The 27,835-nt window shown below is 49.7% G+C and overlaps 1 protein-coding gene across 15 annotated transcripts in view; it reads left to right on the top strand.

Annotated features, from left to right (window-relative positions):
• The window catches only part of FAM193B (family with sequence similarity 193 member B), a 31,315-nt gene extending 5,770 nt beyond the window's left edge, over positions 1-25,545 (top strand). For 7 of the 15 annotated variants that reach the window (XM_059917826.1, XM_059917827.1, XM_059917830.1 and 4 more), the window contains 10 exons: positions 642-702; positions 8,169-8,411; positions 9,230-9,461; positions 10,665-11,052; positions 13,733-13,934; positions 14,846-15,085; positions 21,140-22,163; positions 22,313-22,388; positions 23,241-23,338; positions 25,168-25,545. In XM_059917826.1, coding sequence (XP_059773809.1) covers positions 8,298-8,411; positions 9,230-9,461; positions 10,665-11,052; positions 13,733-13,934; positions 14,846-15,085; positions 21,140-22,163; positions 22,313-22,388; positions 23,241-23,337 — 2,373 coding nt within the window. In that variant the 5' untranslated portion in view covers positions 642-702; positions 8,169-8,297 and the 3' untranslated portion in view covers position 23,338; positions 25,168-25,545. Of the gene's footprint in view, positions 1-641; positions 703-8,168; positions 8,412-9,229; positions 9,462-10,664; positions 11,053-13,732; positions 13,935-14,845; positions 15,086-21,139; positions 22,164-22,312; positions 22,389-23,240; positions 23,339-25,167 lie in introns of those variants that run through there. The other 8 variants (XM_059917832.1, XM_059917831.1, XM_059917820.1 and 5 more) reach the window with 6 other exon arrangements.
• Positions 25,546-27,835: the final 2,290 nt, after the last annotated feature.

The following is a 27,835-nucleotide window of genomic DNA, read 5'->3' as shown; positions in this document are numbered from 1 at the left end:
TACAAGAGACATGTAAAAAAGTGTTAGGGCATCCCAGAGCAAAGCACAGTTTATTTTGCCTGTGGACTTAGGAGAATGTAACACCCAAATTGAGCCTAAAAAGGAAGAGGCAGAGGGAACAGTATGAGTGAAGATGTGAGTGCTTATGTATTGGAGAAAGGGAATGGATATTGTGGAAAGGAGTGGTTAATGGTTCTTCGTGGCAGAATACGCAGAGCAGAGAAGGACTGAGGAGAGGCATGCTTGTGTCCCGGGAAAGGCCCAGTGTTTGCACCCTTCAGTTCTGTGCCCATGTTCCCACCCTCATCCTTCAGACTCTAGGTGGATGAACATGGTACAGTCCTATAGGCCACCTGTCCTTTATTTCCTACCCAAGGCTCTTAGCTATCCAGATCCCTTTGTGGTTTCCCCCTCCATTCTGAAGTGAATAGATATGGGGAAACTAAGGCAGAAAGAAGGGCCCGGAAATATTGAAGGTTCTTATTAGGAAGTTGCAGCAAGAGAATGTGGGCTGAGGGGTGGGGGGGTGGGGGTCAAAGAGACCTTGAAGGTCACCTGTCTAGTCTTCTGTCCTGTGCTTCAAGTAATAACTTTGGATTGGGCAAGTCTCACTTAGTAAGTTTCCCTGTCATTTCTTCCAGGACAGAAGAGGAAAGAAACTAACGGGTATTGAGCACCTACTGTGTGCCAGGCCCAGGCCAGGTACTTTATATAATTTATTTCCTTCTGTCCTCACAACTCTGTGAAGTATGGTTTTATTCTCATTTCATAAATGAGGAAATTGAGGCTCAAAGAAATTCAGTAATAATCCAAGATCATACTGAAAATGGCAGAACTGGGATTTGAACTCACAACAGTCTGTCTCCAAAGTTCATACTCTTCCACCCATGAGATCTCTGTGTTGCCATTACAGAGTAGTCGGTAATAAGGTTTGCCCAAGGTTCCAGGTAAATAAGAAGCAGCTGAGGCCTTCCTGTTGCTGATTGCACCCAGGAGGCAGGTTTGACAGATGAACTAGCCTTGGTGGGTAGAGGGCCCCTGGGGTCAGAAAGACTCACTGCCCTATCCTTGACTCAGCTTGTACAACCAAAGAGAATTCTCCACAAAGTGGCTTTATGTTGTGAAACTACTGTCTTACCTCCTGGAAGGACCTGAGCCAACAGCCTGAGTGGGAGTTTGGGTGAAAGCTCCAGGGCACTGAGGTTGTATCAGCTCCCTAAGAATTAACTACACCTCTGATGGCCAGCAGTAGAATGGTCTGAGATTCTTAGCACTGATGCCCTCCCATTAGTGGCCTGGAGTGACGCAGCCATGTGTTTTCAACATGGTATGTCGGGAAAGGGGCTGTTTGGCTGTGTTTTAGTTTCTATCCTTTGTGTAGAGCAGCTGAGACATGAGCCAGATGGGCTTTAAGGATTCGTTCATTTATTCAATGAATGCCTACTATGTGCCGGGCCCAAGCCAAGCCTAGTTCCTGGACACACTTAAATGGCTGCAGTCTACTCCCTGCCCCCAAAGAGCTCCCATTCTACCAGGATTTGGAGTAGGCAGAGGATATGTCTATGGCACAATGTGATAGGTGCTATACTGAAATAATTCTACTCAGCCTGGTCCAGCAAAAGCTTCAACGACCTTTGACCAAGATTTTAGGGGATAAGTAGGAATTTCCTGAGGAGTAAAGCTGAAGTGCTGGGGTTTGAAGGGGCAAGGTGTATCTGAGGAACAGTATGAGTAGAACCTATGGCTCTCAGGTGTTAAGCGTGGAAATGGAGTATGGAGAGGTCAGCTGGGGCCGAGTTATAAATGCCAGGGGCCAAAGGGTGCCATGGTAGCGAGCTCCACCGGAAAGGAGCCTAGAGATCAAAGAGAGACCAAGGTAGGAAAGAGGAGGTAAAGGAAAGAGATCCTCAAACTGGATAGGTATGTGAGAAGGCACATAATAAGCTTATATTAAGTAGAGAAGCCCAGTGTCCTAATCAGTTTTTAATTTATGTATTATTTTGTTTATTAATTATAATTGTATGTTATTTTAATATGTGTTCCTGCCTGATTCTCCAAAATGAATATGAGGCATCCTGGGAGTCTGGGAGCACTGACAGCCCCGTGCATGAACCTGCCTGGTTTATGCATGTGTTCTTAAGGCAGGAACTCTATGGTTCCCAGCACCTAGCACAATGGTTGGCACCAGGTAGGGGCCCTGAGAATGTCTGTTGAATGAGGGAATGAATGGGTGAATGGAAGAGTGAGTGGTAATGACTGAGCTGATAAGTTTTTCTAGGCTGGGGATTAATCATTTTCTCTGCTTTTGGAAGGGAATTTTAACTGTTGTCCTCTGCCTGCCTCAGTGACAAGGAGGCTTTTGGAGTTGGGTGACTTGAGAGTAGAGTGCTCTACTGGGCCACTTCAGAATAGAATTTGGAAACTGTTGCAGGGCTGCTGGCTAGATACAGCATGTGTCCTGGGGGAATCCTCTCAAACATACACAAACTCTTGGGAGTAAAAAGAATCCATGAAAGGAATGAGAGCAGGTTTGGTTCTGGAAATTAGATCCAGCTTCAAGAGCAGTCCTTGACAGCCATCTGGCCTAGTGACACGTAATTCCCAAGTTGTGGCCAGAAAGTCTGAAGTGCAAAATTTACTCATGCCCCCAGAAAGCTATCCAGATATGCCATGAACTGCTGTATGGTTGTTAATAATCACTGTTGCTTATAGTGCACCCACTGGGTGACAGGCACTGTTAGATGCTTTACATCAGCAGTTCTCAAAGTGTTTGGTCTTGGGACCCTTTTACATTCCTAAAAAATTTTGAGGACCCGAAAGAGCTTTTGTTGGTTAAACTATTGATATTTACCAAATTAAATATTAAAGCTGAGAAAGTTTAAAAATATTTAGTTACTAATTCATTGCAGAATAACAATATTAAACCTATCACATTAACATAAATAACAACTTTAAATAAAAAATAACAATTTTCCAAAAAAATTAGTGAGAAAAATGGTCTTGTTTTCACTTTTGCAAATTTATGTCTGCCTTAATAGAAAGAAGTTAGATTCTCATATATGCTTCTGTATTCAGTCTGTTGCAATACATTATTTTGATTGAAGTATTTAAAAAAAAAATCCAACCTCACACAGATACGTAGTTGGAAAGAGAAAAGTATTTTGATAGCCTTTCCAGATGATTGTTTGTATTCTTCTTTGCAGTATGGAATCTGAGACCATATCAGTAAAGTCTTTATACTCATTTACATTAAAATCTGTTGGTTCACCTAACACTTTGAGTGGACTTTATACCAGTGCATGATTCTGTAACATTATGCTTTGATCATTTGGAAAGTAGGTTCACTGAGTTATGTATATCTTCCAAATGTTTTCCTGTTTCATTTTATAATATCAAAAGATAACATTTGTTAATATCACCATCAATTTCATCATAAAGTCCTTAAGTATTGGGAAGCTGTCTAGCTCATTGTTGTAGATACAACTTTTCCAAAATTCTAATTTTCTCCTAAAACTTGAATTTTATCATTGACCATAAATACAGAGTTGTTTTCCTTGAAGTGACAGGCTCGTTTTGGTCATTTTTTGAGAAAATGTCTGCCAATAACCCAAGTTTGAATAACCGTAGTTTGTCAGTCAGTCATTCTTTGAAGTAAAAATGGTGTTCCATGAAAAAATTGGCTTCCCCTTTCTTTGATTTTATCTCTTTTTTCACAGGAAAAACTAGAATGTCTTAGCATAATGCTTCTCAGACAAAGACAGAAAAGTCTTGGGCCTGGTCAGGTGAGGGAGCAGGTGGAGCAGGTACTGGTTTTAATGGCTGCACATGTCAGCCTCCTGGGCTGGGAGTGGCCACAGTATAGGGTTCCCCTGGCTCATTGACTGCTCTGGGGATGTGCGTGCTACAACACCGATCCCCTGTGTGAGTAACCCCACACTGTCCAGAGATTTGGGGTTTGCTCAGAGAATGAAGCAGAATTATCTTGGAGCTTTTTTGAGCAGATCCCAAATCTAGAGAACCACTAGAACCTTTCCTTTCTCTCCTCCATGTTTTACCTAAGGCTAGACCGGAATCTGGAGAGGCTCTGAATTTAAACTGAGGTAAGAAGGAATAAGTAGCTGTTGCCCAGGGTTGCTGGATTTAAGAATCAGTTCCATCAGCCTTTGTGATGAAGAAACATGGTTGGAATTTTCATTCATTCGATAAACATTTATTGATTATGTTATTCATGTGGGAATCCTGTGCCAGGTGCTAAAAAGTACAGCTTGAGAACAGCTAGTTGAAAGCCTGAATTGACTACAGGGGATAAGAAGTCATGATTGCCAGGAATTTGGAAAATGGCAGGAGATTGCAGTCAAAGGGAACTGTGAACCAAGAGCTTTTCTCTGCCAAAGCAAAAATTTGAAAAATCTGGTAGTATTAACTGTATATAATATCTCCAGGGATTGGAATTCCCACAACCCTCTGGCAATTAAAGTAGAGATGAAAATGTCAGAGGGAAAAGTCCCCAGGCTCCACTGGGAGTTTTACCCAGGGGCAGGCACCAAAGATTAGAGTTAAGACAGCTTTGAGGGTGGCCCCCAGAACTACCTGGGCCTAGAAAGAAAGAATCTAGTGTACCAAACTCAAGACAGTGGATAAGCTAGTTTCCAGTGTAGACTTATTAAGAACAGACCAGCCAAGGGGCCTAGATAATAGATTGAATACCTCCTGAATGGATCCCTTGAGCTAAGTGCTTTGCATCTCTAATGTCACTTAATCCTCTGGGCAACCTTATGCAATGTAGGTGGTATATCCCTGCTTCAGATTGTACTTAATTAGCTTTCCAGGCCCTGTGTTTCTTCCTTTAACTAGAAAGACAGCCTGCCCTGTAAATTCACTTCCATTGATGGCTATTCTTATTTATCATGTGTACCATTTTGGCTCTAGGGAAAGTCATGTTATTTCCATGAATGTGGAATCTCATTGTAATCCCCAAGGAATGCAATCTTCCACTCTTCCACACTTGAGATTGGAACCATTTGGGTGGAGGTCCAGGGTGGGGAGATGGCCTTTTTCTGTGGGAAACAGTAATTTCAAGCAATGTCTCACCAAACTGCCTGCCAGCTGTATTGCCATGGGGACACTTAACAAATCTGATTTAGCCACTGTGTGCCCAGCTGAGCCTGTGCCCTGTGCTGTACTGTGAGGGATACAGACAAGAATCAGATCTGGTACTTGCCTTCTAAGAGCACAGTCTAGTAGAAGGGACAGATAAATAAGTTAAGTGGAAGGCACAGATGTTGTAACAAAGGCACAATGTGCTGTGGGGATATGGGAAGGAGAGGTGAATTATAAGAGGGAATCTCTAGGAAAGCTTGGGTGAGATTGGACCTAAGCTGGGCCTTATTTAAGCCTTGCCCTTCTACTTATTGGTAAATGTGGGGAGGAAGGGGGTTTTAGGCAGAGGATCCCCTTTAGCAAAGGCATGACATAGGAGAGTACAGGAAGTATTTGGGGGACTTAAGGAATGACTTCATGGAGTGAGGACAGATTAAGATGCCTAAAAATCACCTTCAGTTCATTGCATGTGAGAGATTCTTGCTTTCTCTTAAAATACAGTGACTGTATATTCTATATTTTCAATCGTAATCCTGATTTTAAATACTGTTTCCCGTTGCCCCCATCATGTTCATAATTAGTGCCATATGTTGAGCAACATATATGCCTGGCACTAGGTGCTTTATCACAATGCTCACAGCCAACTCTGCAAGTCAGGACTTAATCCCATTTTATAGTTGGAGAGACATAGAATAAGTAGAACTTGCCCAGCATTATACAGCTGGTAAGTGATGGAGGCCCAGGATTAATGCCAAAGCGAGTGTTGTTTCTACTACACCCCAGCACCTCCCACAAGTACTCTGGCACTAAGTACAGTCACATTGATTACATATTTAACTTATAAGAATTCTGTTTTCACTTTTAAAAGAAAACAAAAAATCACTTATTACACATTGTCATTTACATTATACATTTGAATTCTTGGTTGTACCTACAAAACCATATATACTGTACTTTACAGGCTATATAAAAAATTTCGAGAATAATTTTACTCATACAAGATTTTCATCTTCCGTAATAACTATAGAACCTAACACTGAAATGAAATGAAACTCCGTTGTAGTAAAATTACACATCCTGGTGTTTGCCTTAAAAATACGGTCACTTTTCTCACAGGGAAAGGGACTTGGGCATTGACTTCACCTCCTCCTTCTGGAGTTACTGTGGCATTTTGTAGCTATGGAAAGTTTCCTGGGTACACATCTCAGAAAGGCTTCCCTTGCCGTAACTTATCTGAACACCATCCTTCTCCATCAGCCTTCCACCCTTTCCATGAGATACTCATCAGCAATGGGTTCTAGAAACCTACATTCTTTCGCAGCTGCCATTAAGCAGCTGACTTGCTCACTGAAATGTCCCCTTGGCACAGACTGTTTAGGCAGCATCTCACATGAGTTCCATATGTAAGATTCCTTTCTTTCTCTCTCTCTCTGGTACTCTTTTCCAAGGTCCTTGTACTTCCGTAAATGTTTCAGTATGCTCCTGGTACTGCTGTTTGATTCCTTTCTTTTTCTAGAAACCAGGGACCCAGGTCAGTGTAATTGTAACATTACAGATTTAAGGATACCCTGATGCCAACTTATTGTGAGAAGGTGATTTTATTCGAAAAAGATGATGCCATTTATTTTATTGGTAGGATGAAAATGATACCCTTATTAATGCCTTTGCTTAGGCTTCTGCAAATACCTGTTACCTAGTGGTGGGTAAGTTTGGAAGGTATATCAGTTAACTACTGCATGTAACAAACCACCCCAAAACTTAGTGGCTTAAAACAATACTATTATTTGTCATGAGTCTCTGGGTTGACTGGGTGTTTCTGCTGATCGGGGCCTACTTGGCTGATCTCAGCTGTGCTCACTTGTGTATCTGATCTGCTGGCCAGTCAGCTGGGAAGACTCAGTTTTCCCCACGTGTCTCTCACATCCCTTCAGCAGCTAGCCTGGTCATGCTTACATGGCATGGCAGGGGTGCGAGAGCGAGCAAGACCAGCCATGCAAGGAGGCAAGTAGAAATGCATACACACTTTTCAAGCTTATGCTGGCAGCATGTTTGCTAACATCCCGTTGGCTGAAGAAAGTGACATGACTGTCAGAGTGAGAAGGGACTATAGTACAAAGTTGCAGGATATAGGAAAGCCATTAATTGGGGTCATTAGACACAATCAGTCTCCCAGTCAGTACCCCTCAATGTGACAGAAAACCTATAGACTTATATTTCTAGGTGAAGTTTGTCCTAGAAGGGAAAAAAAAAAATCCAAATAATAATTACTGTGTACTGGGACCATGCTATCGGCACGCACAGGGCTAGGCACTTTCCCTATCTAGGCACCAACCCTCACAACAACTCTGCAAGGTAGGTAGGAAATCAGAGCTCAGGAAGTTCAATAACTTGCTCAAGGTCACCCAGCTAATTTGTGGTCAGGGAAGGATTAGAATGCGTGTCAGTCTGACCCCCAAAGCCCAGGGTTTTTTCACCATACCTTACTGCCTCTCAGAAGCACCAGGGTTTGCCTTACCCTCCAACTCAGTTTTCAGCTGAGTTGATACTCTTTGACTGGCTCCTCCAAAATGCTGCTCTGATCCTAATGGAAGTGTGCAGCTCTTCAGGAAACCTACATGTTCCCCCAAACTGCGTTAACATTTTTTCTTTCAGGTGGGGATTGGTCTATAGACTTCACAGACACCCAAGGATTGTGACGTCTCCCAGACATGCCAGAGAAGGAAGGGCCATCTTCTCATTAACGTTCAAGATTTGGGGACATCGGGGCATTAGGGCATTTGAGCATGAGCTTTGGAGTCACCCTCACTAGGGTTCAAATCCTAATTCACTCACTAACTCTATAACCTTGGGCAACTTATTTAACTTCTTGAAATCTGTTTCTTCTTTTAAAAAAAAGAGAAGAATGATAACACCTAGTTTGCAGAGCTGTTACAAGGACTAAAATTAGGTAAATAAAGTGCCTAACCCAGTGCCTGGCACGTAATAAGTGACGTCATTAGTATTGTTAATATTATTTCTAAGCAGAGCCCTTCCCCTTCTGGGAAACCCTGTTTCTGTCTGTTGGACAGGTTCCCCCCACCTCCAGCCAGTCTGTGCAGACTTGCTGCCTGCTGTGTCACCGGGAACGCAAAGGCTGGGAAGAAGGCCCTTCCCAAAATGGACTGGTGTTGCAGGGTGAGAAGCTGCCCCCTGACTTCATGCCAAAGCTCGTCAAGAATCTCCTAGGCGAGATGCCTCTATGGGTCTGCCAGAGTTGCCGAAAGAGCATGGAGGAAGATGAAAGGCAGACAGGTCGAGAACATGCAGTGGCGGTAGGTAACCGCTGAGAAGGGGTCCCTGAATGCAGGAGCGCTGCCTGCCCAAAGAAGTCAGGCTGCTGAGCCGTTGCTGCCTTGTCCTCTCAGGTGGCTCTCCTCAGGCAGCACCTACGCCCAGGTGCCAAGAGGCTGCTGGGCTGCATCCACACAGCATTAGCAGCTTGGGTTCACATTTGGGGGAAGAAAAGAGAGGTTTCAGGCAGCCCACCAGCCCCTGAGGACAGTTCACAGTGTGAGGGCCGGCTCAGATGTACTGGTAGATTGAGATCCTGACCCTTCCCTGTGACTGTGCTGCCTTCAGTTCTCTGGCAGCTCAAAAGCCAACCAATATGATATGGAGGGCAAAGGTCAGTTTGAGGGTCTGCAATGTGCCTCCATTAGAAGGCTTCCAAGATGCCTAGGAGCTGTGTAAGTGCCATCTCCTGAATCACAGAGGTCGGACTTCTCGTTTCTTATTCCCTCCAGCCCCTCTCTTTTACCCAGAATCAGTTCAGCTTCGGGACTCCTAATTTAAAGACTGTTCCTCTCCTTGCCAGCTCTCAGGACTCCCCAAAGGCCCACAGTTGACAGGCAGTCTCTGCCATTACCAGAATCTCTCTCATCATATCCACATACTTCACTGGGAGCACCACAGCCCCTCTTGGCAAAGGCCTGGCCCGCATTTGCCCTTGCACCTTTAGTTGTGGGAATTGTGCTTTGGCCATGGCATGGGGGCCTGGAGGAGGAGGTGTCCCTGGGGAAGCTGAGGCAGCAGAGGGTTAGCTCTGATGTTTCCTCTTTTACCATGAACCTTTTTCTTCCCCCTTCCCCAGATCTCCTTGTCACACACATCCTGCAAATCGCAGTCTTGTGGGGGTGACTCTCATTCCTCTTCGTCCTCCTCTTCATCGTCCTCATCCTCGTCCTCCTCCTGCCATGGGAACTCAGGGGACTGGGATCCCAGCTCGTTCCTGTCAGCACATAAGCTCTCGGGCCTCTGGAACTCCCCGCACTCCAGTGGGGCCGTGCCAGGCAGCTCGCTCGGGAGTCCTCCTTCCATCCCTGGTGAGTCTCCAAGCTCGGAAGACAGCCAGGCCCCGTAAGTGGAGAGAGCTCTGTTTTCCTAACCGCTTTGTTCAAACAAATCAGAAGATCGGTTATTAAAATATTGAGCTGGCCGAAGAGTTCGTTTGGGTTTTTCCATACCATCTTGTGGAAAAACCTAAACTCTTTCGGCCAACCCAATAAGTAAAAGTGGAGCTGTTCTGGTGGAAGCCAAGCAGGGAATCTAGCCCTTGACTGTCTTGGTGGGAATCCTTTCCCCAGGACTGGCTCTGATAGCTGTTCCCATTGGAGCCAAGAGGGGACCTGGTAAGCACTGGCTGGACAGAAAGTGAAGTCTGGAAGGGCCTTTAGGGAATTAGGAATCAGATCACCTGACTCCTGCAGCAGCACAGAGGGCCTGGGTGCCTCCTTTTCTCCATCTAGGGGATGGGTGCTTTTATAAAAGCACTGCACTTCCATCCACAAGAGATTGGCAGTGTGAGCTGCCTTGATTATTAGCCAGTTTTGCAGCTGTGTAAGCCTTTTTTAGACCCTGAGATAACGCTTAGTGACCCAAAGAAAAAATCTTGGGTTTTTGATGTACTGTGTAAATATGTATTACTGTCTGCTTCTAAATGGAGGACCTGAATTCTTCAAAGGGGTGCTGCCCCCAGAATTGTGAGTTGAGTAATGCATAATTCCAGTTATTTTGGTGCATAAGCCAGAGAGAGTCATCAAAGCCTTTTCCCACTTGTCCTCTGAAATCTGGAGCCAACCGGGAGTCTGGCATACCCTGGCTGCCTCAGTCCACGTGGCCCAGAGGCAGAGCCTCAACTTGCTGCTCCACTGGCTTCTGTAGATCCTGCCCTGGGCCTGAGGAATGCCTGTTGACAGGCAGGTCCTAAAGAGGCACTGAGAGACAGAACATGTATCCCCTGTTTATGCCAGCAGAGGTGTTGTGGCCTTGCATGGGGCTGGCATTCCTGGTGCCTTCTCTCTCAGGCCTGGGCTTCAGCCTGTCCAGCTGCTGCCTGAAGAGAAATCTCTCCAGCCCAAGGTACTGCTGGGCTTTTCCGAAAGCTCACAAGTCCACCATGCTGAAAGGCTGTGCCCAGGCATGTTCCCTCTGGTCGCAGTAAGCAGGATGCTGCAGCAATGAGCCGTTGGGCTTCCTTCCCAAGATCTGGGCTCCCACTGACACCTCTCTCCCCCATCCGCCCACAGGTGAGGTTTTCCCCATCTCGGAGCACCACCGGCACTCAGACCTCACTGCTCCACCTAACAGCCCCACCGGCCACCACCCCCAACCAGCGCTGCTGATCCCATCTCACCCTGGATCCTTTGGCTCACCACCCCACCCGCACCTGCTGCCCACCACCCCGGCAGCACCTTTCCCTGCCCAGGTTTCAGAATGCCCTATTGCCGTGGCTGCTGCCCCCCACACCCCAGGGCCATGTCAGAGCCCCCACCTTCCCTCCACTAGCATGCCGCTCCTGAAGATGCCTCCACCATTCTCGGGTTGCAGCCACCCCTGTAGTGGGCATTGCAGCGGGCACTGCAGCGGGCCCCTCCTCCCACCACCCAGCTCTCAGCAGCTCACTAGCACTCACAGGTAAGTGAGTGGCGCAAAGAGCAAACTCCCTGACAGCTTGAACTTAAGAGTTTTGGGAAACTTTGCAAAGGGTACCTTTGGGATAGAAATTAAAGGGTAGACTGTGTTTATGTTTTTTCCATAGTTCAATTATAAAAGAAATATGTGTTTATTATTTAAAAACTTGGAAAAATTTAGAAATGTATAAAAATTTAAAATATATAAAAGAAGAAAATAATTCCTGGCAACCTAAACTTTAACACTGCAGTACATTTTCTTCTTGATGTTCTTTTTTTTTTTTTTTTTTTAAATATTTATTTATTTGGCTTCGCTGGGTCTTAATTGCAGCATGCGAGATCTTCAGCTGCGGCATGCAGGGTCTTTAGTTGCGGCATGTGAACTCTTAGTTGTGGCATGTGGGATCTAGTTCCCTGACCAGGGATCGAACCCAGGCCCCCTGCGTTGGGAGTGCTGAGTCTTAGCTACTGGACCACTAAGGAAGTCCTGTGATGTTTCTATATATAAATAATATATATAAATAACAAAACGAGGTCCACATTCTATATATTTTTGTGTGGTTATTTTTTAACATCATACCATGTTCATTTCCTCAGTTAAAATTCTTCAGAAAACTTTTCAGTGGCCACATAATGTCTTATTGTACAGCTCTAGCATAGTTTATCATTCCCCTATTCCTGGATATTTAGGCATTTCTAGTTTTTAACTGTTATAGACTAGGCTGTAATAAGCATCCTTGCACACAAATCTGTTTGAGTCAGGAGTTCTGTCCTTAAGATAGATTCCTAGAAGTAACTCTTAAGTACTGAGAAAGTTTATATTAATATAATGAAAGATACAATTTTTTGGAGAAGATAGATTTATCTTTTTATATTGTAAATCACACGTGTGTGATTTTTGGCCACGTCTGGCGGCATGTGGGATCTTAGTTCCCTGACCAGGGATCGAACCCAGAACCCATGCCGCCTGTAGTGGAAGCTCGGGGTCTTAAGCACAGGATCTTAAGCACAGGACCGCCAGGGAAGTCCTCTAAGCACCTTGATAATGATTCCTTCCCCATGGAACCTCCCTCACCTTCTCCCATCTCAGAAGGTAAGAAAGGCACCAGGGTATGGGGGTTGTCAGTTTTTATAGGGGTGGGTAATTTCATAGGCTAATGAGTGGGAGGAGTGTTCCAGCTCTTTTGGGAAGGGGCGGGATTTCCAGGAATTGGGCCACAGCCCACTTTTTGATCCTTTTGGTCCATCTTGGAACTGTTATGGTGCCTGTTGGTGTGTCATTTAGCTTGCTGATGTGTTACAGTAAGCATATACAGAGGCTCAAGGTCTAGTGGAAGTTGACTTGTGTGCCATCTTGGACCCATTTGATTCTAATCAGTTTATGTCATGTCCTTGGGCTGTGTCATTCTTTCAAAGGCTTCGCCCTGCCCCCTTCCCTCCTGTTTCATTCCCTGCTCAGAGATTTTACTCCCATATTCTTATGGGAAGCAGAAGGGCGGTGGTCTGTCTTCTGTAACTGCTTCAAGGCTGAGTAGGAGTGTTGACCCACCCCTGCTCCTTGCCCCACCCTTCCTCCTGCCTCCCTTGGCCCTAGCCCTGGGGCACTCCTACTGCTGATAGCCAACCCAGGGCTCTGACTCTTCTGGCTCCAATTCTGGGACCTTGCAGGCCTGTCTCTTCCTTACCCTGGGAAAATAGTCTATATTACAGGATGCTTCCGGAAATCCAGAGGCAGAGCAGTGCAGTGAGAGAGCGTGAGCTGTGTACACAGACTGAGTCCTAGCTGATCCTTGGGCAAAGCAGTGAAGCACTCTGAGCCTTGGCCTCCTCCACTGCAATGTGGGGATGGCAGCACCTATTTTGCAGGATTTGGGGAAATATTAGAAATATTATTAGAAATAATATGCTGTATACAGTATCTGGCGCAAGTAGTAGCTCTTAGAGTCTGTGGCCCACAAGGCACATTTGCTTTCTTAACTTCAAGGCCCCATGGCTAAGGCAGCTCTGTCCAGTGATTCAGACTCAATCATAAGGACCTTAGAGGGAATTCCCTGGTGGTCCAGTGGTTAGGACTCGGCACTTCCACTGCCAGGGTCCCAGGTTCAGTCCCTGGTCAGGGAACTAAGATCCCACAAGCTGCGTGGCATGGCCAAAAACAAACAAAATAGGGAAAAAAGGACCTTAGTAAAAGGACATTGACCTCCTTTGGATGTTCCAGGGAGCCATCAGTCCACTAATCTGTTCAGACACGTATTTACTGAGCACCTACTGTGTACAAGGTTGTTATGCTACACACTGGGACCCAAAAATAGAAGTGGCATAGTCCCTATTCTTGAGGAATACACACTCCGGTCTGAAAGACAGGTGGGTAAACAGACCATCGCTATAAAGCATGATAGTAGGATAGAAGTATACCTGGCGTCCTCACAGTCCAGGAGGCTCACATGGTAGGCATGGGCAGGGGAGGCACAGGGAACCTTTCCAGAATAACGCCATTGAGCTGGGCCCTGAGGGACAGTGAGAGTGTTTGCCCTGTTCTTGTGAGGCTCTGATTTAGTCTGACTGCCTTGGCCTTTGTGGGATGAGGCAGATGAAGGTGATGGTGGGGATGCTTCCTGGGCTCCTCGTGGCCTGCTCCTGCCCTGCCCTTCCTCACCTTTGGGCCTGTCTTTCTCCCCCATCAGCAGGGACCCTGGGTGCAAGGGGCACAAGTTTACCCATAGTGGCCTGACCTGCCAGCTGCCCCAGCCCTGCGAGGCAGACGAGGGGCTGGGCGAGGAAGAGGACAGCAGCTCAGAGCGTAGCTCCTGCACCTCATCCTCCACCCACCAGAGAGATGGGAAGTTCTGTGACTGCTGCTACTGTGAGTTCTTCGGCCACAATGCGGTGAGTGAGCCCTGCCCAGGCCAGAGCGGGCTTGTGGCCAGCCAAGGGGAGCCAGAGGAGCACCCTGCTCTCCCCGAGGCCCCCTTGCTCATGGGGCTAATAATTGCGCTTGGACCCTGAGTCCTCACACCAGCGTCCACTCGCTTGATCCTCACAGCACATTGGTGAGGTAGAGATTTCTTAACATTTTGCTGCCTTTGCTCTTCTCATGGTTTCTCTTAAGATTCACTTTTTTTCCTTAGGCAAAAAGAAAGGAGGTGGCAGAGGAAAGCTATGATTCTGATGAGTGTGTATACGTGTGTAATCACAGAGAAGTGAAGGCTCGTGCATGATGAAGGCAGAGTGGAAGCAAAGGCTCTCAGTCCCCAGTGTGAGAGCCAGCCGAGGGACAGGTAGTGAACACAGATGGTGCCAGGGAGGAGGCTCAGAGCAGAGTACATGCTGTCTCTGGACGGGGAGAAAGCAGTTCAGAAGTCTCATAAGGTGAAGAGGAAAGGGCTGCTGGCTAAGGGAGAGCAGTTGAGGACAGAAGAAATGAAAGTAATTACATTGCTGGTCACCTTTGAGCTAGCGGTTGTTATCCTCATTTTAGAGATGACAAACTTGAGGCTCACGAAGACTCAGTGAACCTGCCCAAGGTCATACAGCTTCTGAGTGACAAAGCCTGGGCTCAAACCTGCTTTCCTGGCTCCCAAGTCAGTGTGCTCCCAACACTGCTGCGTACCTCTCACTCCCTCCACCCACCACTGCCTTGGCTCCGGGCCTGGCTGAGGGTGAAGCCATTTGGTCTTAGTGGCTGTGGTAGAAAGAACAGTTGTCTCGCTTCTCACCACATGTTTGGTGCCAGTGGGTGGGAGTGCTACGGGCTTCCCAGGCCCAGGGTGTAACGTCAGCACCTCCCCCTCCCCCAGCCACCCGCTGCCCCGACGAGTCGGAATTATACCGAGATCCGAGAGAAGCTCCGCTCAAGGCTGACCAGGCGGAAAGAGGAGCTGCCCATGAAGGGGGGCGCCCTGGGCGGGATCCCTGGGGAGCCCGCCGTGGACCACCGAGATGTGGATGAGCTGCTGGAATTCATCAACAGCACGGAGCCCAAAGTCCCCAACAGCGCCAGGGCCGCCAAGCGGGCCCGGCACAAACTGAAAAAGAAGGTGGGTGTGGCGGGAGCCCAGCTCTACCACCTCTTCTCCCCGAGGAATCCCTCGTCCCAACCCCCAGGACTTTTGGGGCATGAATGGTGCTGGCGGCTCTCTGCTCTGGGAAGGTCTGAATAAGTTTGGGAGGCATCAGGGTGAGGGAGCCTGGGGGCCAGTGATTGGAGGAAAAACAAGTCATAGCGTCAGAAGCCGCTTGCTGGATTCCTCAAAGCCCAGGATTTGCCTCAGTCAGGTATTCATTCAGCAAACACTTCTGCAAATACTGGGAGCTAAAATTATGATGCAGTTAAGTTCTCACTCTGGAGAAACTCAGTCCAGTGGAGAGACTGACACAAAACTGGACAAGCACGTTAGTGTGTGACAAGTGCTGGGATGAGGGAAGCCCCCCGTCCTGCCTGGGCATGCTGGAAATGGCTGTACCACGAGGCTGCCTTGGGAGCTGAGTCGTGGGGAGTGAGTACAGATTCATCAGGAGGGCCCTCCTGGCAGGGGGAATAGCACATCCACAGCACCTTTGTGAAGCCAGAGCTCAAACCCAAGAGAGGCAGGAGAGAGAGTGGAGGTGAGGGAAGGGCCTCGTGGGCCCTGCTTAAGGGCTTTGACTTGATCCTACAGCTGTGGGGGCGGGGGGGGGGTCGCTGGAGGGCTTTAATCACAGAATGCACTTGGCAGATCTGCATCCCAAGATGACCGTGTGGCAGTATGGAAGGTAGCCTGGAGGGGTGATACTCCAGGCTCGAGAACCAAGACCAGGGGAGAGATGATTGATAGTGGGCCTGGAGCAAGAGAGATGGGTTTTTCAGAGGAGGCAGGTGATCTGATTGCAGGACAAGGAGATGACGGAGTCAGGGATTATCTCCCAGGTGTTTGCTAGGGTGACTGTCAGGATGGCATACCTTTAATGAACAGGGGTGGAATTGGCAGAAGACTGGAAATTCAGGTGGGACACGGTGACTCGGAGATTCTCATGAGACGTCCAAGTGGAGATGGAGGTGTGGGGCTGGGAGTTGCTGGCATGGGGATGTAATTGAAGCCATGGGAATGACCCAGCCTGAGGGCTGAGTGAGCTCCTCCCAGAAGGCTGAGGATAGAACCAGGGGAGCTATTCCTGGGCAGCCCTGCTGCCAGGCGAGCACCAGAGTTTGATGGCTCATCCCCTGCCACCTCATTACCTCTTGGCCTGCCTGCCCTCAGCTTTGTCTGCACAGTGCCACACTCAGGAGCTCAGCCGAAGAGGATGGGTTTGACAGCTAGCTAGCTCCAGGTCCTGGGTGGTCAAACAGCCCTGGTGCTCTGGAAAGCAGCAGTGATTCTCCATCTTTTTCCAAACCAAAGGACAAACCAGGACCCCTTCCCTGCAGCCTGAAGTAGTAAACCAAAGGGTCCCACCACTGCCTTCAGAAAATGGTCAGCATTTTCTGTCTCCTAGCCAGCGTTGCCTGGCCAGAAGTGTGCAGTGGGCAGCAGTGGTCTCTTTGGCCTTTCCTGGCCTCCCAAGGCAGTGGTTCCCAGTTAGGTCCCTGCAAGCACACTTCACATTTCCCAGGCCTGGTGTGCTTTTCATAAATCGCTATGCCTGGATATCCTTTCTCCTTCATGTCTGCCCCCTCCTTTTCCTTCTGAAAACCTCCTCCCAAGCCCAATTCATGTGTTTCCTTCTTTGCAGTCTTCCTCAGGTAACACCTTACGCTGTGCTACGGCTGCACCTCGCACATCTCTCTAGTCTGCCTTTTATCATTCTCTACTCACTCGTTCAGAAACTTCCTGCACAGCTACTGTCTGCCCTGCCCAGTCTAGAGGCCAAGATACAACACAGAAGCGGGTAGTTCTGATGTCCTGTAACTAGCGATCATGGTCATTATCTGTTTATACATCAACCTCCTCCCCGGTACCCCTCCTCCACCTCCCAGACTTAACTGCAGTCCACCAAAAACACAGCTTCCACAAGAACCATCCACCCACTACCCACCTGGGGAGACAGGTAAAGCTGGGTATTTTTCTGCTCCCTCATCAATTTCCGGACCATGACTCTCTCTCTCTCTCATGTCCTAACCCTTGCTGCTTTGAAACCAACCCCTGGCTGTGTCATCTACAACCTCCCACCACCACTCTTCATCCGCTGAAGACTGTCACCTGTCCTTCTTCTCTTACCTTGACCATCATTCATTCACTCTCCTACCAGTCCTTAGTTCCTTGCCCCGTTGCCCTTCCTTTACACCCGCTCAGAAGAACCACAGTCCTGGGTTCGACCCAAACCTGCCTCTCCCCTTCTACACCTTGAGGAAGGCACTGGATCGAATCTATCTGTGGCACCCAGGCCGAGTGGTCTCCCGTGTGCCTGAGCCCCCACTTTGCTGCTCTCTAGTCTTCTGGCTCCTCGTCACTTCCATTCTCCCCAGTCCCTTTGTCAGACCTCCATTCTGCTCCAACTGCCAGGCTCTCCCCACCCCCACCTTAATTTTTGGCAGGATAACCTTACTGTTTCAACAAGGATTAAAAGCCAAGTGGACAGGCACTCTTTCAGTGTCTTACCACCCCACCTGCAGACTTCCTTCTTGTCCTGAGGGAAGAGTTAGCCCTTTTCCTACCTAAGGCCTGTGCAGTCCTTCCTGCCTCCTCAGTCTAACACCAGCTTCCTGCTGTGTGGCTCCAGCCTCTCTGGGCTGTTTCCCGTCAGCAGTTCACTGTGCCCAGTACTCTCTTTTTTTGAAAGCAGACTGTCCTTTGAGCATACAACCTCACACCACCCCAGTCTCTTTCCTCATCACAGAAAGACGTCATCTGCATTTACTCTGCAATTGTCAGCTCACCGCTCCACAGAGCCACCAATGAGTTCTTTGTTGCCAAATCATTCTCTCTTGTTCCATCTTCTTTTCCACTAGGCAACATCTCACACTTTGTTCTCCTTTTCAAACACTGTTTTCTTTGGCTCCTCCAACTCAGCCAAGTGGGGGTGGGGAAAGGGCAATGGGGAGGCCACATTCTCCACATTTCTCACTTTTTCTCTGCCTTCTGTCCTGTCTCCTTTGTGAGTGCCTCTTCCTCTGCCTGGCCCTCCCCCTTGAGGACAGGTCCTTGGGAAACAGCCATCTAGATAGTGTTGCCTCCCAGGTCATTATGTCCACCTATTTCCTCCCTGCGCTTCATGGTGACATCTCCTGCTGCTGCTGGGCACCTCCTCACAGATGTCCCGCAGGTACCCAAACTCAGCATATCCCAAACTGAGCTTGTCATCTTTGTCCAAAGAGCCCGCTCTTCCTTCTCCGTTGTCTGTCTAGTTAACGGCACTACCATCCACCCAGTTGCCTGAACCAGAACCCCAGGTGCCATCCTGGGAGGACTACATCATGGTGATGGAGAGCAGCGGGCCTTGGAATTGGACCCCAGTTTGAAACCTGGCTCTGCCATACTTGCTGTATGACCTTGGGCAAATCACTTAACTTCTAAGCCTCAGTTTCTTCCTCCATAAAATGAGAATAACCGTAGAACCTAATTCAAGGCTTTTGCGAGAATAAAATAGAGTGATGCACAGAAAGGTTGGGCAGAGTGAACGCTTCGTCAGTGTAGCTGCTGCAACAGCAGTAGTGGTTGTTGATGTTGATTTCGTGACTCATCTCATTCTCTCTCCCCACCCGTAACCAAAAGTCCTGGCTGTGCTACCTCCCAAGGAGCTCACACCCTATTGCCACTGCTTAAAAAGCCTTCAGTGGCTGAACATTGCCCTTAGGGTCAAATCCAGGCTCAAGCATGTCCTGCAGGGCTCTTGAGGATCCAGCCCCTGCTTAGCTTTCCAGCTTCATCTCTCAGTCTGCCCCTCTGGCCTTCCTGCCCACTCCCCCCCACCAGAAGAAATCTGTGCTCCAGCTGTCCCTCTGAATGTTTGCATTCCCTAAATATTTCGCCTGTTCCCATTTCCCAGCCTTTCTATTTCCTTTTGTCTAGAAAGTGCTTGTCTCACACTTCCCAGGATAATCCTGTTCACCCTTCAGTGCTCAGGAGATACTACCTTCTCTGGCAACCACCTCCTGATGGCCCAGTCTGGGTTCCCAGAGCACTCTGTGCTTTTTTCCCTGTACCTCTTGTCACTGGCACTCAGAATTAAACAGCCTGTTTTCATGTCCGTCTCCCCTGGCAGATTTAAGTCAGTGAGCAGAGACTGTCTCACGCATGGCTGAATTCCCAGTGCCTCATAGAGTCACAAGTCAAAAAATGAATGTCAAAGGATATTGAAAAACACAACTTCTGAAGATCACCCCTGGGTGATCTGCCTCTTAATTAGCATGTAATCTTGGGCCAGTTCCTTATTCTTTCCAAAGTCGAGTTTCCTCATCTGTAAATTGAGGATAACGACACAGCAAGGGCAGTTGTGAGGATTAAGTGAGACAACATGGGGAAGTACCAGGCTCATGGTACATAGCAGGAAATGCGTGGATCTGTGCTTTCTCCTTCTCTCACTACCAAATTATACATGATTCCCCGTCACTCCCTCTACACTAGTAGTTTTCAGTCTTTTGTAGAGAGCAAAACTCTTTTCTGCAATTGAAATCTTCCATGGAACCTCAATTCCTAACAAATAAAAGCAAAGCTGTTCTAGTGCAGAGGAGGAGCAGAGTGAAGGGCCTTCCAGTTCTTTGTCCATCCCCATGGCCTCAGAGCTCTGTAGCATTGAACTCCACAGCACACAGCTGCTCTAGACTGTTTCTCTTCCTCACCTGAGTACCACATTGCCAAGGCAAAGCCTTATTAGTGCCCAGGGAAAGGGGCACACACCCACTCAGGTGTCCTCATAGTGACCCTCTGACGTATATAGGTTGGCAGTTTTTCTCCCAAATTTACAAATGGAGATTTTAAGCTTCAGGGAGAGTAAGTGATTTGTCCAAGGTCCCACAGTTGTGGTCCTAGTCAGCTGTGGAGCTAGTATTTTAAAAAGATGAGAGAATAAATAAATGTATGCCCACTGGGGCACAGGGTCACCCTCTTTAAGTTGACATTGAGGTGGTCGCAAGACCTCTTTTCTCGCTTTACTCATCCTGTTTCTCCCTCTCCATTCCCAAATCAGCTGGAAATAGGTGAAATGGTGAAATCATCTGGCCCCCTAGCACACCACTACCACCTTGTTCCTGTTGGCTTTTGACAACTGTCTCCCATCTCCCTCTAAAGGCCTCCTTAACCTGCTGGTGCCTTGAGGTTAGGCAGAGGGGTGGGCTGACTCAGAGCCCACAGACTTGTTTTCATTCTCCAGATCTGACTCTGTCAATGCTGAGTGGCAGGGTCCAGGCTTCCTCAGCCTCCTGGTCCTCACCTGGGCAAAGGGGCTGCTTTTACATCTTGCTGTGGGGGCCCCATGTGGCTGTGTCTTGTATGCCACTGGGCATGCTTTAGGCATGGCCTTGATTGCCTGAGGCCAACTAAGCACCGAGTGGCCTTGCTATGGGAACTTGGCCCTCTCCAATAGCCTCCCTTATGGGGCATCAGGAGGGCACACACATTCCCAGCCACCCAGAGCAGTCTGATATACCATGGCAGTCTCACAGCCCCACATCTTCCTTCTTGAAAGACCTACCTGATGTCATGGCTTTTTTTCCCCTACCACCTGCAGAATTGGAGAGAATGCCTCTGTAGCAGCCATCTTCCTTAATGCACCCCCACGTTGGTCTTCGCTCCAGAATTATTGTCCCCATTTTGCAGATGAGTCCACTGAGACTCAGCAAGTGAATGAATTGCTTAAGCTTATGCCTAGGAGGCAGATCCTATCCCTTTTGAGTCCTAGCTGCCTTAGCCTTTTTAGGCCCTAGAACTGATACTGGGGCCCTGGATGAACAAGATGTAAAAACCCTACCCTCTGTGGGTATAACTGCCTCCATCCCCAGGACATGTACCTATCTGATTGCATTTCATCCTCATTACTGCAGGGTGAGCAGGCCGGGATTGCCAGGCCCTGCCTCTAGCCAGTTAGTGGCAAAACTGGGCCAGAGGCAGACGTGTCAGGTGTCGCATTGTGCCTGGCAGCTGCCAAGGCCCTGCGGAAACTGCCTCTTGTATTGGCAGGAAAAGGAGAAGGCCCAGTTGGCAGCAGAAGCTCTAAAGCAGGCAAATCGTAGTGTTTCTGGAAGCCGGGAGCTGAGGCCTGCCAGGGAGAGGCTCTTGGAGTGGCCCGATCGGGAGCTGGATCGGGTCAACAGCTTTCTGAGCAGCCGTCTACAGGAGATCAAGAACACTGTCAAGGACTCCATCCGCGCCAGCTTCAGTGTGTGTGAGCTCAGCATGAACAGCAATGGCTTCACTAAAGAGGGGGCTGCTGAGCCAGAGCCTCAGAGTCTAGCCCCCTCAAACCTCAATGGCTCCTCAGAGCAACGGCCTGACGTTAACCTTGACCTGTCCCCTTTGACTTTGGGCTCCCCTCAGAACCATATGTTACACGCTCCAGGCGAGCCAGCCCCACCATGGGCAGAAATGCGAAGTCTCCACCCACCATGGACAGAGGTGAGGGGCCCCCCTCCTGGTATCATCCCTGAGAACGGGCTAGTGAGGAGACTCAACACCGTGCCCAACCTGTCCCGGGTGATCTGGGTCAAGACACCCAAGCCAGGTAACCCTAGCTCTGAGGAGCTAAGTGTAAAGGAGGTCCCTGGTTGCAAGCAGGAGCTGCCTGAGCCTGTGGCCTCAGGTGGCAAGCCACGGAAGGGCAAGAGACAGGGTAGTCAGGCCAAGAAGAGCAAGGTGAGCCCAGCTCCCCAGTCCCCAGCCTGCCTTGAGACTCCCAGTGCCAAGGGCCAGACCCCCAGCCCCAAGCGGCCAAGCAAGGCCCCAGAGCCTCTCAGAGTGGACAGCTGTGCCGAGGCTGGAGAAGGGAGCCAGGGAACCCAACCAGGACCAGGCTGGGCTAGCAGCCCCAAAGCTGACAAGGAGAAGGGCAGCTCCTGGCAAAACTGGCCAGGTGAAGCCAAGGCACGGCCTCTGGAGCAGGAGTCTATGCAGCCCCCAGGCCCAGCAAGGCCACAGAGCTTGCCACAGGGCAAGGCCCGCAGCCGCCGGAGCCGCAACAAGCAGGAGAAGTCAGCCTCCTCCTTGGGTGAGTGCACCAGGAACTGAGTGGCTGACCCCCCACCCAGCCAGGCCATGGGGTGGAGGGCAGTCCTCACATGTGAGCAGCATTGCCCCAAAAGCATGACCCAGACGCCTGGTGGTGAGCACTGAGCCCTCCTGGCTGTGTCTTCCTAGACGATGTGTTCCTGCCCAAGGACATGGATGGGGTGGAGATGGATGAGACTGACCGGGAGGTGGAGTATTTCAAGAGGTAGGTGTGAGGCTGCCTGCTCTCCCGCTCACGGTGGACTCCAGGGCCCCCCCCCCCACACACACACACACTCAAGCCTCTCAGAAAGGCCTCACCCTTAGCCATGTGCCCTTGGAGGGAGAGCTTGTCCAGCCCCTCCAGGCCCTCTCCCACCAGCCTATCTGCTGGGACACAGGTAGCCAGGATGATTTGGCAGGACAGGTCATCTGGGAAGGTGCAAGGGACAGGGAGCAGGAGGCATGTCAGGCCCCAAGAACAAGGGCTTTCTCCAGTTTTATTCACCTGCACTTCCTCTGCTCTGCCTGGGATGAGTTTTGGGGGCAAAGGCAAATCAAACACAGTCCATCTAGGTGGGGAGAGAGAGCCATAAACATACAATCCAGTGATAAGTGCTGGCCGAGGAGTAAGGGCATGGGGCTAGGGCCTAGGAATGGCCAAGCTGAAGGGTGGGGTGGCCAGGGCAGCCCTCCCAAAAAAGGCGGTAACCAGGCTGAAACCTGAGGAATAGGAATGAGTGGGCCAAGTAAAACGAAAAGAGTTTGAGGGCAGAAGAAACACATCATCCTTGAAGGAACAGAAGGCATCTCAGTATAGCTAGAGTAAAATACAGGGTGAGGAGGGAGGCTGTATCCTAAGGCAGTGTCACTCTCTTTACACACTGTCCCCTGGGCCTGTGGGCATCTCATCCAGGAAGCCCCATACTGCTAGACCCCAACACCTGGGAGCCAGAGGGGTTGTGCAGAGCTGACCTGGTTTCTTTAGTGACCATGATACACAGGTCTAGAAGAGGGTCCAGTGGGGAGAGGAGGGAACCTCTGATTGTGCTTCTCTGGCATCTCCCGAACCTAACAGGTTCTGTTTGGATTCTGCAAAGCAAACGCGTCAGAAAGTTGCCGTGAACTGGACCAACTTCAGCCTCAAGAAAACCACTCCCAGCACAGCTCAGTGAGGTATAGAGACCCCCCTCAAGTGTTGCATGCACCCCCTCATCCCATGCTGTGCCACCTTTTGTGCCCCTGCTAGGCCATTTCATGCTCTGGGGCACAGAGAGTTGGTCTAGGTGCTCGGCCGGCCACATCTCTTCTCCTAAGAGCTCTCCTGCTTGTGTTCCTGAACGGCCCTTCCAGCCCTGCCATCTCCTGGGGTGTCACTGCCAGGCCTCTACTTCCCTCACCAGCTGCCTCCCAAAGTGTCCAGGAGGGCATGGGCCTCAGAGAGCTGCTCCCACGCCTGACATTATCAGCCTGAGGGTTGAATCTCATTTGCCTGGCCTGGCTTCTTCATGCAGGCTACCAAGGTGCTTCCCAGTTGAAGCCATGTGAAAAGGACCCAGCCCCAAGGGAACAGGGACAGGGCAGCCACGCTAGACCAAGGCCTTGGAGGTCATTTAGGCATAGAGGAATAGGTGGGCCCTCTTCCCCAAACAGGACAGATTCCATGAGGAAATTGGTAGTGAAACTGCCTCCTGGAAGAAGAGCCTGGCCCACAGCTGGGCTCTGGCCTCCTCTCTGTCACCTGCAAGGGTCCTTTTGTCTGAAATATTGACATATCAGATGATGTTCCAGGCTGAAAACTGAGAAGGCAGTGGTGGGCTGGGAACCAAGGGCAAAAGAGATGGCTGGCTGGCAGGCCTTGGTCCTGGACTTGGGGCTTAATGGCTGTGCAGTGCCATGGTTCACCCTAAGATGCGTCCCTGGGGTCAGGCCTGTTCTGGCTGGCAACCACACAGCTGCCTTCAAGGCAACAGGAAGCTGGGGCAAGTGGGCCGAGCTCAGGGACCCCCCAGGAGGATGTCCTCACCTGTCCTCTTCCTCCTCTTTCCAGTGCCAGGGAAACAGACTTCCTGGACCCTGGGCTGAGTCCCCGAGTCCCCTTTTGGGTCAGGATCCCCCCACCCTTGACACTGACCTCAGCTTCCCAGGGGCAGCCTTCAGGGCTGGGCTCCCTGTGGCACCTTTGTACTACCCCAGAGTCAGGACTGTCCTCAGACTCACCTCATCCCCTCTGCTCTGTGGGCCTGGGCATCCTGATCCTTTGCCAGATTGATACATCCATGCCCCCAGGAGCTTCTGCTAGGGCTGGGTTGCCCTCCTGCCTTTCTTCACCACCTCCACAAGAACCAGGAGCTACAAGGACTCCAGGCATCTTCATCTGTTGCCCTTCATGAGAGAAAACGGGTCACACCTCCTCCCACAGCCCAATGCCCCTGTCATCTAGGAAACCTCATCCAGCCATAATCTTCTCCCACTCCCTCTTGGCTGATCTCTTTCTCAAGACAGGGGATGCTCCCCTCCAGTGAATGCTCTCCTCTGACCTCCTCCACCCTCCTCATAGCGTGATTGTGAGCCCCAGGTGCGTAAGAAAGCAGTGCTGGCACAGACTCGGGACCCAGCCCAGGCCATGTACCTAGAGCCTGAGGCAGGAGTTTGAGTGCATAGGTGGCCTCTTCACTGTCAACAGGAGCGCAATGCCAGAGGTTGGGCTCTTATTCCACTCTAGCCTACAGCAGAGCGTTGTGGGCTCGAGTGTTGTCCACATTCCTTGAGATTTAGGATGATGTTCACTGGGGCCGGGGCTCTGTCCCCCCGATTGTGACTTAACCTTCATCCCCTGCTGGAGGTGATCGAGAAAGTCTGTTCAATGTTTTCAGCCCAGGGGACAAAAATAGTAGGCAGCTGTTCCTGCCTCCATGGGCACCTGTGGAGACTCAGAGCCAGCATGGGGAGGCTAGGGTGGGGGCCATTGCTCACCATGTGGCCATGCTCTTCTGTTTTCTCAGCCCCTGCCAGATCAAGCTTCTTCAGGGTGTCCTGAGACCCTGACCGCCAGCTGAAGGTCTACACCTTTTTCCTTCACATCGCCACCCACCTGCCCAAGACCCTCCCTGCCATCCCGGACCAACCAAAAGCTGAATAGATGCCGTGTGTGCTGGGGCCCCTCAGGACCTCCGCAGAACCGCTTCCTGGTGCTACGCAGCCTCCACACTCAGAGCCCAGGGGCTGGGCTGGCCTTTGGGCTTGGGGGCTGATGGTACTGCTGGCCCAACACTGCTTTCTTTGTGTTTGGTTTTTTGTTTTTGTTTTACTTGTTTTTTCAATTCTTTTTGATACTGTGAAGATCTTTCCTGCCGAAAGATAAAGCAACATTTGGACACAGAGTTGGTATGTTGGTGGTTCCCTTGTCTGGGTGGGGAGTGAGGGTGAAGGATGTACTCAGAAGCATTGGAGTCCTTCTTAGTCATTAACCTTCTTGAGCATGTGCTACCTGTCAACAGGTTGGCATCGTTTCTGCATAATTCTCGAAGCAATGCTAAGTGGGACTGTTATTCCATTTTACAGATGCGGAAATTAAAGCTCAGACAAGAAGGTGACTCTACTGAGTTCAGTTTGGCCAACTAGGATTAGAGCGTAGGCCTGTATGCCAGCAGCATCTGTGCCATTCCCTCCCGTTGGGAGGACTCTGGTATGGAAACCCTGAGCAACCCCTTCCCCACACTGTCTCAGTTTCCCTCCCTCCAAGATGGGTGAGTTGGAGGGGTGCGACTTGATCTCTGTGCAGCTGATGTGAGAAGGTATCAGGGGAAGGCTTGAGGCCTTTGAACTGTGCATCTATAGCCTGGACGATTGGAGTTGTCAGGGGAAGTTGATGGTAAATGGAGTTTTTATAAATTGGACTTGACTTTACAACGGGAATGGACGTGTAGCCTAAGTACTTGAGAGTTAGGAGAGTAATGAACTATCTCATCCCCCCCTCCCCACCATAGATCTGGTTTGTGAATTCAGATTTTAATATAATAGTTCGCTAGAAATGCCTCACACACACTTTTGTCCCAAATCCTCACCTCCAATGTCATTTTCCTACCATAACCAGCTCTTAGCTTGAGCTCAATGTGCGGAGCGACAGTGGTAGTGGCCACACAGTCACTAAGAGCCCTTTGTGGAGTGTTGGGAGCAGGATCGGAAACCACTCCCTCCTTCCTCCCAGGTTGAACATCCCCCCACACACACACACTGGGTTGGCAGTACAAGCTTCCTCTTCCAAAGAGGTGAAACAGCATTGACCATAGGCTTACAATTCCTGGTCCCTTGGCCAATCCCCAAGGAAGTGTGGACACTTCTGTGAAACTTTTTTCTGTATATTTATTACCTGTGCTCCTCTCTCCCTTCAGCTCTTACACTAGGCTCCTGCCCTACAATTGAATTGTCACAACTATCTAAAATTCTGCTTCATCATTTCAATGTTGCAGGTCTGATCAAGCAGCCGCTTTACCTACAGAGAAAGACTTTTGAGAATGGCATTGAGGGTCCTCTAAGCCCGGCCCCTGCCTCTGGTACACTCTCTCCACACCTGATGACCTCAGTCTCCAGCTAGGCCTGGCACCCTCGGGGCTTCTGACTTTTGCTCACTTGTTTCCCTCTTCCCAGTTAACACTTTGTTCATGAATTCCACCTTAACTTTCACATCCCTTTCTGTCAACTGAGAAGCCACTTTTACTGTGAAAATCAAGTTTGCCCTGGATTTATGCTAATTCCAAAAGTGGTACCTTTTGTGTCTTAGAGGAGATTTCTTAATCTCAAGACCAGTTATCTGTGTTTGTCTCCTCACCTAATCTGAAAGGTCCTCACAAGCCAGGTCTGTGTCTTGTTCATCTTTTACCTGCTTCGACACTACGCACAGTGCCCAGCACATACTCATATTTAACATAGGAAGAAAGAAAACAGCACTGACCCATCACTCCTCTTTAAAAGTTCCCAGTGAAGTTGAAATCACCCTGACAGTCTCGGCCCTGCATGCTCTGGGTCTGCCTTAAAGCCTTAGCTCTGACTACCCAACCCCACACGGGCCACGTGATCACTTTGTTCCCTGGGAACTTGCACATGGCCAGAACTTCACTCCTGCTAGACCCTCTATCAGGAAGCCTCTCCCTTTCTTGCACTCCCAGCTCTGAGATTCCACACTTCCCTGTTACTTCAGATCCAGGTCTCCTCGAAGCCTCTGGTTCCCCAGTCACTCTCTGAGCTCTATTACAGCATTTACATTAATAATCGTTTACACACATATACAGGCCCTCAGTTAAAACCCACCGTCGTCATTATTTTATCCCTCACCACTCTGAACATAGGTGTCTCAGACAGATGAGAACACCAGTCAGCGGCAGCGTGTGTTGAGTCACTTTTTCTGCAAGCCCCGCCCTGCCCTCCTTGGCCCGCGCCGGTTAATGGGGGCGGGATAGAGAGCGGGGCGGGATCCCAGCTGGCTGGGTCCCACAGCTCCCCGGCCACGAGAGGGCGCAGTGTCCGCCGGCGGGGGCGTGCCGGGTGACGTCACGCCCTGGGCGAGGCTGGGGACCCAGCACACCGCCGTCTTCGGGATCAGCGGTCCCCACGACTCAACCCGACTCGGTTTGCGCCTTCAGCGCGTGCTCCAAATCCTCCAGCGTCCCACAA

Source organism: Balaenoptera ricei, chromosome 3 (assembly GCF_028023285.1).
Source record: "Balaenoptera ricei isolate mBalRic1 chromosome 3, mBalRic1.hap2, whole genome shotgun sequence".
NCBI lineage: Eukaryota > Metazoa > Chordata > Mammalia > Artiodactyla > Balaenopteridae > Balaenoptera > Balaenoptera ricei.
The sequence above is the reverse complement of the archived record's forward strand: the minus strand, read 5'-3'. Positions and strand labels throughout refer to the sequence as shown.